Source organism: Arachis hypogaea, chromosome 4 (assembly GCF_003086295.3).
Source record: "Arachis hypogaea cultivar Tifrunner chromosome 4, arahy.Tifrunner.gnm2.J5K5, whole genome shotgun sequence".
Lineage (NCBI taxonomy): Eukaryota > Viridiplantae > Streptophyta > Magnoliopsida > Fabales > Fabaceae > Arachis > Arachis hypogaea.
The window spans coordinates 120,493,449-120,508,105 of NC_092039.1; the positions used below are offsets into that span (position 1 = coordinate 120,493,449).

At 28.1% G+C, this 14,657-nt stretch overlaps 1 protein-coding gene, 1 long non-coding RNA gene and 1 pseudogene across 2 annotated transcripts; 1 reads left to right on the forward strand and 2 right to left on the reverse strand.

The window, feature by feature from the left end:
• Window positions 1-647: 647 nt before the first annotated feature.
• Window positions 648-3,078, reverse strand: LOC112797635 (UDP-glycosyltransferase 74G1-like; annotated as a pseudogene).
• Window positions 3,079-3,299: 221 nt separating this feature from the next.
• On the reverse strand, window positions 3,300-5,258 carry LOC112797634 (mogroside I-E synthase). The gene is made up of 2 exons (XM_025840670.3): window positions 4,483-5,258; window positions 3,300-4,118 (listed from the first exon to the last, which is right to left on the reverse strand). The coding sequence occupies exons 1-2, from the start codon at window positions 5,125-5,127 to the stop codon at window positions 3,402-3,404; spliced, it is 1,362 nt and encodes a 453-aa protein (XP_025696455.1). The 5' UTR covers window positions 5,128-5,258; the 3' UTR covers window positions 3,300-3,401.
• A 2,159-nt stretch (window positions 5,259-7,417) lies between these two features.
• LOC140184497 (uncharacterized) lies at window positions 7,418-11,211 on the forward strand. Its single transcript, XR_011881491.1, has 4 exons — window positions 7,418-8,072; window positions 9,925-10,027; window positions 10,644-10,724; window positions 10,859-11,211. It is a non-coding gene; the product is annotated as an uncharacterized lncRNA (long non-coding RNA).
• Window positions 11,212-14,657: the final 3,446 nt, after the last annotated feature.

The following is a 14,657-nucleotide window of genomic DNA, read 5'->3' on the forward strand; positions in this document are numbered from 1 at the left end:
TATAATAGATTCTTGAGCATTAGACATTACAATGTTTATTATTTTTATTTTCGTACTGCATACAATATTTACTACTTTATTTTGCATCATCTCTTTTTTTTTAACCAGTTCTAGGTATTTAATTTACTGAGTATTCAATTACTATATATTTCGTCTTACTTTGATACACATTTTTTGAAATATACTATTATAATTTTTTTTTTGTTGTCCATTTCACTCAAAGCCCAATCCATAAAAAAATGATTTTAGGACATGCGATTACCACTCTGCCATTATGGTCATATTTCGATTCTTAAAATTAATTATATCCTAGCCAACTTTTTCATACATGTATCTTAATCTTATTGGCCAGTCAACTATAGGTAACCTTAGCCACCACAAAACATAGTCACCAGAGAACTCGCCATTGTATAAGGTAGTTAATTAAGTTGGTAAAATTACAATTTAAATTTAATTTACTTCCTCTTTTTTTATATAGTTTTAATTGATTCCTAACTCTTCATAATGATCCATTCTTCGTCTTCTCCAAAAATATTAAGAGAATATCACACTTAATGTGATCCAAAGCATAAGGAAAAATGAAAACTTTCTTAAACCGAGTTATATATTAAATTTTTACCGAGTTATATTAAGCGGATCAAGTTATATTCTTAAACTTTCTTCAAATCTATTATAAAATGGTACATATTACAAGGAACACCACAATTAGTCAACAATACATAATTTAAGAGAAATGGTTGGCTCATGAATTTTTGTTTGCACATGAAATAGAGCATTGACAAATTCTATAATATTTTTATTTGAGCTTCCACCTTCACTAACAGCTTCAATAGCCAAATTCTTCCATTGCATAGCATTGATCTTAATCTCTTTGCCCTTCTCATTTTCCATTAATTCTCTAATACAATACTCCAATGCTTCATTTCTCATAATCTTTTTGTCATCAACCATAGGTCTAATTCCCACTTTCCAAACATCCACAAGATACTTAGCATTTGTTCCTTGCAATAACCGGAACTCCTAAACTTAATGCTTCTATTGAAGAGTTCCAACCACAATGTGTTACAAAACACCCTATAGCTTCATGTGCCAAAACCTTTACTTGAGAGCACCATGTTACTACTAAACCCTTTTCTGAATTCTTTGCAAAATCTTTTGGGAGTTTAGCTTCTTCAGATACTCTAACCACCCATAAAAAATATTTTTGGCTATGTTTCAAACTATATGCTACTTCTTTCATTTGTTCCTCATCAAGTGAAACTAAACTTCCGAATGATACATAAACAACTGAATATTTTGGCTTATTGTCTAGCCATGTTATACATTCTTCGGTCTTGAATTGTGTGATATTATAGTCTTCATCATCTTTGACTCGTTTGTCCAAGAATATAGACGGTATGTTTGGTCCTATAGTCCTAAAATTGGACCAAATCTTCATTGTCCAATCAGTCACCTAAAAACAATTTTCAATCACTAAGTATTTTATGAAGAGAAAAAAATGTATTGGAAGAGCAAGTGAGCAACCTCAAAGAAATGGCTTAATTGATGAAAATTCATGAATTCTAACAGATTAACACACAAGAAAGTACATGTAAAAATAGAAATTTACTATTTATATGTGAGAATTGATTTTTTTTTTCTTTCTATAATTTTAAGATATTGAAAATATCAATCTTTTTAGTTAAATCTTAAAATAATCTCTGAAATTAACAGTTTGTATTAATTTAGTTTTTGAGAAGATCACAATTGCACTATTCTAGTCCTTTAGATTAGAAAAAATGCAGTAAGTTCATTCTAACCACTTTTCTGTTAAATGTGACCTAATGTTGTGAGGGACTAACTTAGTGCAATTTTTTTTAATATGAAGGACTAAAGTAGTGTAATTGGAATCTCAAAAATTAAATTAGTACAAATTGCCGATCTGTACTCTGGGGTTAACTCATTTTTTTTCATTTTAGTATTATAATACAAAAAAAAGCATTTTATTTAAGAAAAAGTATAGGTAAACGATAAGAATACTAAACAATATGAATAATGAATATGTCAGATGTTCAATTCAATAGATATGTAGATGATTATGTTCATTATTTTTAATTGGATGATTTTTTTTATTTATTCATGCACAGTTAACAATGGCTGAATATTCAAATCAATAGGTGTGCAGATGGTTATCCTAATGTTAAGGTTTATGAGATAATTTGGGAGTGGAGTGTTTGTTTTACTTTATTGGGTCAATTCTAGAACTCATTGTTCACATTGTATACAAAAGTCATTGTCTATCTAACAAAAACGTTTATTTAATTTGCGGCGATTTTGCGAAAATTTAAGAGAATATTTAACAAGTTTAAGATGCTATATCACAATTTAATTTGTGTTATAAAACCCTGAAAACATTCAAAACTTGATGAACTGCTAATTAATTACCTGTTTTTCCAGCTCATAGAAGCTATTGCAAAGGACCCAATCAGCTTTGTCAATGTTTGAAAACTGATCCCTTAGCATTTGAAGAAAATCAGGATCTTCCTCATGGTTAAAGAAGAAACAAGGCATTTCACTATGTTGAAGTTGTGGCAACATAGGAAGTAACGAAACCTCATGATCATGTCTCAGTTTTCCAATATAGACATGGTAGCATATGGCATTTATAGGTAGATTCTGAGTGAGGAAAACAGCACCGACCACACCAATTTTTCTTGCAACATCAAGTGGCCATGTTAAGAATGAATCATAGACTATGCAATCTACAGGGTACCCTGTTCTAGCATGATTCTCTAGAAGCTCACCAAGATTTTGTGGCCCCACTTGACCAAAACGCTCCAAATAGACACTTAAATTCAGTGCTTCTCCATGCCTACCATTATCAAATCCATCTGAAATTGTCTCAAGTGAAATTGAATGTGGCAAATTCAGATTATTCTCTATGTTCTTGAAGTAGAATAGGGTGGTGACAAGTGTCACTCTTACACCTTCATGTTGCAAGCGCTTAGAGAATTGAATCATGGGATTCATGTGACCTTGTGCTGGATATGGTAGCACCACACAGTGCATAGTTTTTCTCATGCCTATTCTATTCTCCATTAACTTTTCCTCTCTGGATTTGAGCTATTCAAGGGTCAACCTATGAATTAGAATACTTAATAATACAGCACAAATGGATAAATTAGTGAAAACTTGTAAAACAAGTTAAGTTGGTATGATATTTAAATAACAGGACTTTATAATCAAAGTTTAATTAATGGACAATGACAGTTTTGGCCAGAAACTTGTTCATTGATTTCTCAAAGGAATGAGAGTAGTAATTATCTGAATTTAAAATTTATTTTATAATAATTAAGGTGGTACATTATTTGCCAAGGAAACACCACAACAAATAATTAAACAAGTAGTGGTGGTTGGTTGGTTCAATAACCTTTTAAACTATTCACAAATTCTATAATATTCTTATTGGAGCTTCCACCTTCACTAACAGCTTCAATAGCCAAATTCTTCAACTTCACAGCATTAATCCTAATCTCTTTGCCCTTATCACTTTCCATTAACTCCTTAATACAATCCTCCAATGCTTCCTTCCTCATAATCTTTTTCTCATCAACCACAGGCCTGATCCCCACTTTCCAAACATCAACAAGGTACTTAGCATTTGTAGCTTGATCTGACCATTGAGGCACAGCAATAACAGGAACACCTAAACTCAATGCTTCTAATGTAGAATTCCAACCACAATGTGTTACAAAACACCCAACAGCCTCATGAGACAAAACCTTTAGTTGAGAGCACCATGTCACTACTAAACCCTTTTCTGAATTCTTTGCAAAATCTTTTGGGAGTTTTGCTTCTTCTGAGGCTCTAACTACCCATAAGAAGTATCTACCACTATCTCTCAAACCATAAGCTACTTCTCTTATTTGTTCTTCGTCTAGCGGAACCAAACTTCCGAATGATACGTATAGAACTGACCCTTTTGCCTTCTTGTCTAGCCAATCCATACATTCTTCGCTCTTGAATTGTGTTACACCGTATTCTTCATCATCTTTAAGGCGTTTGTCTAAGAACATTGATGGTATGCTTGGTCCTATAGTCCTGAATTTTGGCCAAATCTTTTTTGTCCAATCAATTACCTACGAGCAATTTTCAATCACCAATCATCACACATTGAAAAAACATATACACAGAAGAAAAGGTGAAAACTCATATGCAGTTATTTTGTGTGCATATAACATTTTTTATGAACGAGAATAACAATCAATCAAGAACTGTTAAATAGGATAACTAAATCAAATCTAAAACTAGTAAACTCAAAATTTCACAAATTAACTTGAAAATTGGAAAGGTTCAATTAATATAGGTAACTGCAAGGGCTCTAAGTTCTGACACACAACAAAGAACTATTAAAACATGCAAAATCATAGTACTGCAAGAAGGGAGCAGAAATCAGAACACCAAATAAATAAGTAGTTGTGTAAAGCTGCATAAATTAATTACCTCTTTCTCCAACTCATAGAATGCATTACAGAGCACCCAATCAGCCTCATGAATGTTAGAAAACTGTTCGACAAGCATCTCAAGAAAAGCAGGATCTTCTTGATAGCTAAGGAAGAAAGAAGGCATGTCCCTATGTTGAAGCTTTGGTAACATAGGAATCAAAATCTCATCCTCAGTAAGTGGGGCCCTAAGCTTTCCAATATGAACATGATAGTAAACACTATTCACAGGCATATTCTGAGTAAGATAAGAAGCACCAGCTATACCAAATTTCTTAGCAACATCAAGAGCCCAAGGCATGAATGAATCATAGATTATGCAATCTACAGGGTACCCTGAAACAGCACACTTCTCTAGAACCTCACTTAAAGTTTGTGACCCTCTTTGAGCGAAAACTTCATTATAGACACTGAGTTTAAGTCCCTCACCATGTCTTCCATTGTCAAACCCATCTGAGATTGTCTCAAAGGACATTGAAGGTGGGAAATTCTCCAAGCTTTTGCCGTAGAATAGTGTTGTGACAAGTGTCACTTTTACACCCTCATGTAGCAAACGCTTGGAGAATTGAATCATGGGGTTTATGTGTCCTTGTGCAGGGTATGCTAGCACCACACAGTGCACTGCTTTGCCATTTTCCTTCTCCATTTTCTTTCTTCACACTCACTAACTCACTCTTTTTGTTCTTCTCCTTTTGCCTTTGACCTCTTTGGGATTTTGGGCTATTGGGTTATGCTTAAATATAATATGCATGAGTCAGAGTACTGAGTCAAATTGTATACTTTCAAATTTAATTAACATCAGGAAAAAGAAAATTTAGTTTCTTTTCAAAGAAAAAAAAGAAAAGTTGAAGTTTACAACTTTAATCTTTTAATAAAGAGTGAACACCCGATTCGTGATAATTACCTCAAAAAAATAATATTAGCTTTTTTTTGGCATAAAATTACAGGAGCTATTCAGTCTCATAAAAATAAAATTTAGGGATCAGATTAAGTATTTTTTTATCAAGAACTTAGTTGTCTTTTAAAATAATTGTCTCTTTAAAATTTTTTCTCTTTAATAAAAAATCAAGATTGTCGTAATTGAATCGATAAAACTCGAGATTAAATGGTTTAAAATTTTAATTAAAGTTAAATTTGGATCAATTATGCTATATTTTAGTAATCAATTTTAATTAAGTTGGTATAATAATTTATTGGCGTAAAAAATATTATTTAAAAAAAACGAGAATGTAAGAACAAGAAGAAAAAAACAAAGACTTGGTCGAACCTTACAAAAAAAAATTGTTTACATAGTATTTTTCATTTTGATAGAAGAAAATAATATATTTTTTTATAATTATATGACGTATACACAACAAATGATTATTAAAACAGTTTATTTATATATAATACATATTAAAATAAAAGATATATAAAAAATAAATTAAATAATATATATTAATATATTTTATATAATAATTAATTTTTTTTTACACAAAATTTTTAATTTGTATAAAATATATACAATGTAAAAGATTGATTTTTTAACAAAACTTATACTCGTTAAATTTTTTCAACGTCTTTATTAGTCTTTTACCCGATTTATCGTCAATATATTTTACACTAATCTAGATCGGCAAAATATCCATTTTCGATTAATCCTATTGAACCAATTGATTTGGTTTGATTCTCGCAACACTGAAAAAAAAAAAAGAATATTTAAGTATAGGTATAATACAAATGGACAAATTATGTGACGCAATATCTGACGCAAATTACGGGGGGAAACATATGATTAACTAAAAAAAGAGAGTAATTAATGATTCCATATGTGCATGTCATTTTCACATGGATATTTATTTATTTATTTAACCAAGTTGGGTTGGTCTAGTGGTTAGCTCACTAGTCCGCTTAAGCAAGTGTCGGGGGTTCGAATCCCGCCTTGTGCATGCAGCAACCCATTGGCCAGCGGCAAACCCTTAAATGGAGCTCAGTACCGCGACGGATTAGTCCTTGACCTGCCGGGTCAGGGGATACCGTGGGAAACCAAAAAAAAAAAATTTATTTATTTATTTGATCATATTCATGGTCATCACTAGCTACTTCGCTCAACGAAAAAAAATTTGGTCAACAAAGATGGGCTAGACAACTTGGATTTAATATTTAGAGTTTGACTCTTCTAAAATTATATTATTATTTAAAAAAAATATATTATTAATTATCATTAAATTAAGATAGTAAAACTCATAGTTAATAAATATTATAAATTCAAAGATATTTAATATTACTGTATTATTTTACTAACATTAATATTATTACTTTAGAAATTTTTTTTTTCTAATATTTGTGTTGTAAGCAGATAGAGTTTGAATACCTTTTGAGTTCTAATTTGCATACATGGAACTACTGGCATATACTATATGACATCATTATTAGAATATATATAGTATTTGATTACAATCAATATTATTTTAACATATTAAGTGGTCGATCATATATACGTATAATATATTTTTTTGCTGTGTCATGTGATTCAAAGCTTCTGCATTTTTTGTTTCGGCTTATATATAATATATCTCACTAGATGATTCTTTCTTTTGTCTTATCTTTTGAAAAACGTTTATTCATACATGGAAAATGCAAAATAGATTACTGGGACAAAGAAAGGCCAGTTTCATACACATCATAAGCTGAGCATATCTATGCACGCCAAAATTTTTGTGGCTTCGTCTCATTTATAATTTACCTTGGGAATTTATTCACCATAATAATTTCAACAACAAAGCTACAACGGAGTGTTGATGTTATTATTTTTATTTATAAAGGATAGGGATATATATTGAAAAAAGAACTAGGAGAAAAATTAGAATTACAAATATGAAGTGTAAAAAATATTTTTATCCGAATATTAAATTATTATTAAGATAACACAATGATATAATTTAATTATGAATTTAATAAAAATATTCTATAGTGTTTGATAACAATTCATATTCTCACAACATTTTTATGACAACTTCCACACTCACCTCTAATAATATCATTTACTTGCCTTTTTTTCCAGCTCATAAGAAAAGGTATGACAAAGGATCCAATCAGCTTTCTTCAATAACTGAAGAAAAGCAGGATCTTCTTCATAGTTAAAGAAGACATAGGGCAATAAAGGCCTATCCCCGTATGATAAGTTTTGGAAACTTGCCAAGGAAAATCTCATCCTCAGTGACTGAAGTCTTAGAGCTTCCAATGTGCACATGGTAGTCGATGCTATTCAGTATTCACAGCCAAATTGAGTTAGGAAAGTCACCAACTATGCCAAATTAATGGGCCGCATTAAAGGCCCAAATCATGGTGAACCATAGATTATGCAATCTTATGGGCCTGACCCATTAAAATATTACAAGAGTAATATTAGGTACCAACTTTTTTTTTTTCCAGTTATACTTGAACAAAAAATAGGAGGAGACATCGGACTCGGGCGGCAGTGAGGGGCATCTTGGCGTCGGTAGGAAGGAGATGTTGTTGGCCACCATCGTGAGGGCGGCTTGAGAGGTATGCTGTTCATCGGACGAGGAGATCCGAGCTCCTCCTCCATAGCTTCAATGGCAGCCTCAGGTACTGGGTCTAGCTTCTAAATATTAAATTATAAACCTAAACACTAAAATTAATTATGGTCTATATTATGTATACACTAAATTCAGATACCAAAATTAGTTATTAGTAAAAAATACATATTAAAATATAAATATACATTAAAAATAAATTAAATTATATATATTTATGATTAATTTCAGTGACTAATTTTAATATATAAATAATATTTTTTGAATTAATTAATATTCATTAACTAAAAATTAGTTACTTATATTTGTTTTATTAAAATGTTTATGTGACAACTATGAATAAGGTGACATGTAAGGCTCGCAATGAGTAAGGTAAGGTAGGGTTTGGACTTTATCCTAATTTTATCCGCGGGTTAAAAACTTTTTTATCCTACCCTATTTGTGGGTTGAGAATTTTTCAGCCCTAACTCTATCCGCATCCTAAAGTTCTAAATCATATCCTACCCGACTCTGCCAACAGAAAAATAAAAAAATTTCAAATAAATATAAAATTTAACCATTTCAAATTTTATACATATTAATAAAATAAAAAATAAAAAATTAAGTTCAAATTAAAATTAAAAATAATAAAATTTAAAAAAATCTAACATAAAATTACAAATAATATAATTATCAACTAATTTTATGGTTATTTCAAATTTTTATAAAAAAAAAGATTATGAGTTTAATACTCACTTTCTTCACTACATATAAAATTTTTACATATATATTATATAATATATTAGAGGTGCAGATAGGATAAGGTAGTGTATACCCTAAACCCATACCCTATCCTATCCACAGACAAATTTGCATCGCATCCTATTCTATATTAAAAATTCTACCCGAATGAATTAGTCTGTATTAAATATCTGCAAATCTTTATAGTATACAAATGGGAAGCTCATATGCTGACGTGGCGCTCATACGTTGAGTCTGGGAGTTTATTTGCTTAGGTGTCGTCATTAGAAATTTTTAGAATTATATTTATTAATTATAAATTATTATTTGCTTAGGTTGTTATTTTCAAATTTTAAGTTTTGGTTGTTTTACTTAGGTTGTTATTTTTTAAATTTCAAATTATTTTATTTAAGTTGTTATTTTTTAAATTTTAGATTATTGTACTTAGATTATTATTTTTTAAATTTTAAATTATTTTACTTAGGTTCTTATTTTTTAAAAATTTGTTAATTCTTTTTACTATTATTTTTTAAAATTTTGTTGATTTTTTTAAAATTTGCAACTACATACGTTCTTTTAAAAAAATTTAGAGTTTTAAAAAAATTTACGTTAATTATATTTCGGCTGTTACATACTAATATTGCTATAACGATTTACGTTAGTTTAGATTTTTTAAATTATTATTTGTTTAGGTTGTTATTTTTAAATTTTAAGTTTGGGTTGTTTTACTTGGTTTGTTATTTTTAAAATTTTAAATTAAAGTCAACCAAATTTTAAAAAATTTAGTTATGATGCAACTATAAAAGTATAAGTGATGAAAGATGTAAAGCACCACAATTTAAAGTACATCAATCTCTTTCTTTACATATATCCAAAATCTCTCTACTTATTCCAATGGCTGGTATTCACAAAATTGCTGACATCAATCCTACAATTGACAATTTGTGTGTACGTATACGAGTATTACGGTTATGGACACTACCAAGTTACAAAAATTCTCCATTGCCATACTCAATTGAGATGGTTTGGCTCGATGAAGACGTGAGTTTTTTACTAATATTTTTCTATTTTATTTTAAATTTATATTATTTATTTGTTTATTTAGGGATTTAATCATTAATTTTTTATTTAGAATGCTATTTGTGTTGTCTTGGCTACTATAACTCATATTATGGATACTCCAGACTGGTGGTACGACCAATGTGAATGCAACACGTCCACATATGCTTTTACAAAAACTTTCAAATGTTCAAGTTGTGGCCGTCTCCCTTTTTTCATAACTCCAAGGTTATTTATTTATTTTTTTAAATTAAAGTCTATGCACATTGGATTAGATATTGAATAGTCTATATTTAACTTTTTCTTATATTATTTTCTTTTTTAAGCAAGTACCGAATAAAGCTTGGTATCATTGATGATTCTGACTGTGCATGTTTTGTAGTCTTTGACAAGTAGGTAAAAAAAGTTTTGAAAAAGAGCTGTGTGAAGATACTTGATCCACTCCTATTGATAAGATCTAACCAATATTTATTTCTAAAAACATAGTGAAGATATTTTTATTGGTAATTTTTATATTATTTATTATTAATATATTATGTAATACCCTTCAGAAAGGAAATTTATCGGATACACCTACACTTTTGCTCAACCTAATTGATAAGACCTTTCTCTTCATCGTTGAAGTTCAAATATCTGATAATCTACATTTTTCACCTTCTTATAAAGTTAAGAAGATGACTGATAATGTGGACCTTATAAATAAATTCAAAGAGACTCACCCTATTCAAATTGTGAGTATAATTATAAGTGTACTTTCTATTAAAAATTAATATATTTTTTGCTTCCTTAGTCATTAGTAGTATCTAATTTATAAATAATAATTAATAATTAATTATAATTTTAGGATGTTGACTACACCCGTGGTTTGCTTCCAATTTCAAAGACATTCTCAATCATTGAAGGGGAGAAAGTAGAAGGTGCTAAGGTATTTGTTCAAAAAATATTTTTTTTGTTTGTTTGTTCTCTCAAAATTAGATCTTAATTTTATTCAAAAGATATTAGTGAGATAAAATCAAAGATTAGAAAGAAGTCTTTAATTTAACGTGGTATTTTATACAGAATTTATTGTTTGAATTCTCCAATGAAGTTGCGGCCAATGATGAATCTGAATTGTTGGAAAATGCTATTACACCAACTAAGCGATTATCCTCAGAGTCGGAAGAATCGAAGGTGGAAGGAGATACCTCAACTTGCAAGAAGATTAAGATTGAGAAAGAAACTTGAGAATTTGGATGCACATGTTTTGGAATCCCTTTTAGAGTCTATCTAATAGAATAATGCCAAGCATATGTTTGTTTTGGTGGAAACATTGTCTTTTCTTGAGTTGTTATTTTTCTTTTGGTTCTTTTCAATTTTTATGTTTGGAATTTAGAATTTTTTTAAATGTAAATTGAAGTTATTTGGTTATTACTTGTGGTTTTATTTTTAATTTAATTTTCACCATTAATATTCTGATAATATCTAATTTAATATTTAATGTCATAAAGTTATAAATTTTTTCTTTGAATTATTGTTGATACAATTAAGTTAGTTATTAATTTTTAATGTGTATTTATTTAAAAAAATCTAATTATAATTTTAATTAAAGTATTATGGTTAGAATTTTAAATTTAAATTCAAATATACTTTTTTTAAAAATTTTTACGTAAGCAATTGGGTTTGAGAATATTTTTTAAGAATTTATATAATTTATAAGCTACTACGCTAATTACAAAGGATTATAATAAAGTAAATATAATTACCAGTCTTATTAAGATGTGAGGTTATTTATACTATTTAAAAAAATATAATATTGTTTAAATTTTAGAAAAGTTACAATAAAGTTAATACTGTTTATGATGAAACTAAAAAAAATTATTTTTAAATTAACAAATTTCTATATTCTTAATAGACAACGAACATTTTATTAGAAAAATTTATTTAAAAATTTAAAATTTATACTAGCTAATTAGAAATTTCTATTTAAAAATTTGAAAATTGAATTTCTAATACTAATTTCTAATTAAGTAAGTTCTTAACCATTTCGATTTTTAAATTTAAATTTTTTTACTTGCCATATTTATAAATTTTTATTATTATTTTTTAGATTATCTCTCCACAATAGAAGTATTTTCATCTTTTTCTCTCTTTTTAAATATTTTTTCTAAATTTACCTAATTTATAAGGTTATTAATTTTTAGATTATATTTAATTTTATTTATTTTTATAGATAAATAATAGGATTGATACTATTTATGACGAAACTAATAAAAATTATTTTTAAATTAACAAATTCCTATATTCTTAATGAACAATAAACGTTTAATTAAAAAAGTTTATTTAAAAATTTTAAATTTGCACTAGCTAATTAGGAAATTCTATTTAAAAATTTGAAATTTAAAATTCTAATACTAATTCCTAATTAAGTGGCTTCTTAACCGTTTTGATTTTTAAATTTAAATTTTTTTATTTGTCACATTTATAAATTTTTTCTATTTACTTCGTTTACATTGTTATTTTTTAGATTATCTCGGCACAACAATAGATGTACTTTCATCTTTTTCTCTCTTTCTACTTATAAGTTATTCATTCTCAATCTCTTTATTTAAGGAAATGAAAAAAAGATTTTAACTATAACTTGAATTTATTGATCATGAGATTAAACTTATATTTATTTGAAAAAAAGATACTTTTATAAAAAATATATATATTATTTTTCGTAAAATATGTTTACGTAACTAAATAAATGAGAATAAAAAGGAAATTAAAGCAACCAATGAAAATAAAAGCTGTGCGATTTTATATAGACATAAGAAGACACTAATTTCATATTCTATATGGTAAGTTAGACATGAGAAAAAATTGTAAAAAAATTAGTGTCTCAGTATTTTAAAGAGACACAAAATACATATTTTTAATAGGTGTTTGTGTATGACCATGTCTTTCATTATTTTTGTGTCAGTAAACAAACACCATACATGTACTCTGTGTACTCCCGTGTCTATGTTTTGATGGACATGTATACCAAAAATAAACGCTACCATATGTGTACTCCTGTGTACTTTATTTTTTTAATAATATAAAAAAATTAATAATAAAAATGTATTATGTATAATGTATATATATTTTTAATTGGTTAAAAAATTTATTTATTTTGTATTTTCAAGTATATATTGAAAGATGCAAGAAGTCCAAAGACAAGCAAGATTGAAGAGAAAATTGATATTAAAAGACAAAGAAAATATAAAACGGAGCACAATTTAAGGTAGATTTTATACAAAAAAAAATAACTAACATGTCATGAGTATTTTGACCGAATGAAAGCCCATAAAATACAATATTCTCTATATATTATTTAGCTATTGACAAGTATTTGTCTGCATGTGAGACTGTGTGGAGAACCTTAGCGTATGATATTCATCAAAGGTGGCCTTCAATGATGAGATTAACCTTTCATTTGCCTGGAGAGCAAAATATTATCTTTAAAGATGATGACGATCTTGAAGAAATCGTGGAAGAAGAGGAAGAAAAATGTACGATATTCTTAGCATGGATGGAGGCCAATAAAAAACTTGAAGCAGGTCAAACTTTGACGTATGGTGAGTTTCCAAATCAATTTGTTTATGATAGAGTATCAAGGGAATGGCATCCATGCAAAAGAGAGTATTCTATCGGGAGGTTAAATTATGTTCCACCGGGTACATGTGATATTTATTATATGAGAATTTTGTTAGCTGTTCAGAGAGGTTGCACAACATATGAGTATATTAGGACAGTTAATGGAATTATATATTCTAGCTTCCAAGATGCTTGCTATTCCATGGGACTACTGTGCGATGATAGGAAATTCATTGTAGCTATTAATGAGGTAGCTGAACTCGCATCTGGTCATCAATTGAGAAAACTATTTGCGATGCTACTGATATCTAATAGCAATAGCAATCCAGAGCGTGTTTGGAATGCAACTTGGACATTATTAGCTGATGGAATACTATATGAGAGGAGAAAAGCTTTGAAAAACCAAAGTATTTTACTATGTCTTTTTTTTATATCAAGATTGTATTCTCTTATTATCTTTATTTTTATTAATAATATTAATAGTTTTATTTTGGAATTACTTATTAAATATTTCATAAAATCACCATGTGCTTTTACTATGACTAAACATGACTCATGACGAATTGAAAAATCTCTGCCTTATTGAGATTGATGAGAAGATACTCAACAGCAATGCGAGATCTTTAAGAGACTATCAATTAATGCCATATCCTGAGATGTCTGATATTCGCCTTTTTCAGAATAAGCTAATAGAGAAGGATTTAGCATATGACACAAATGAAGTTATTTGGTTATTACTTGTGGTTTTAATTTTGTGAGTTTTGACACTCTCAATACTCCTGAGTTCGATTATACGTATTTGGTTGGTAAGTTTATTGTTTTAAAAAAAGTATAATTCATGGATAAAATTGTTTATTTTATTGATAATTTCGGTTGTATTTTTTACTTAACGAACTTATTGATAACAATTTTTTGTTATTTTAATCCATTTTAGATGTTATTGAATATTATAACAACTTCAGTTTTTGAAAATTGAATAATGCATTATTCATGATTTATTATATTTGTTGAGAATTTTAATTAAAAAAAATATTTTTTTAAATGTAACTAAAATGAAATTTTATGATACTTTAAGTTTAAAATTCATTAAGATTTTTAAATTTTTTTTATTATAATGAGATATTTAAAAAAATAAAAAAATTAATATTATTATTAATTAAAAAAGAATCATTTACTTGGCTTTCGGTCAATATAAAAAAAAAGTCAAATGTGGCTTATGGTTATCGTATATATATAACACTTTTTTGGGCTTCATTCATTC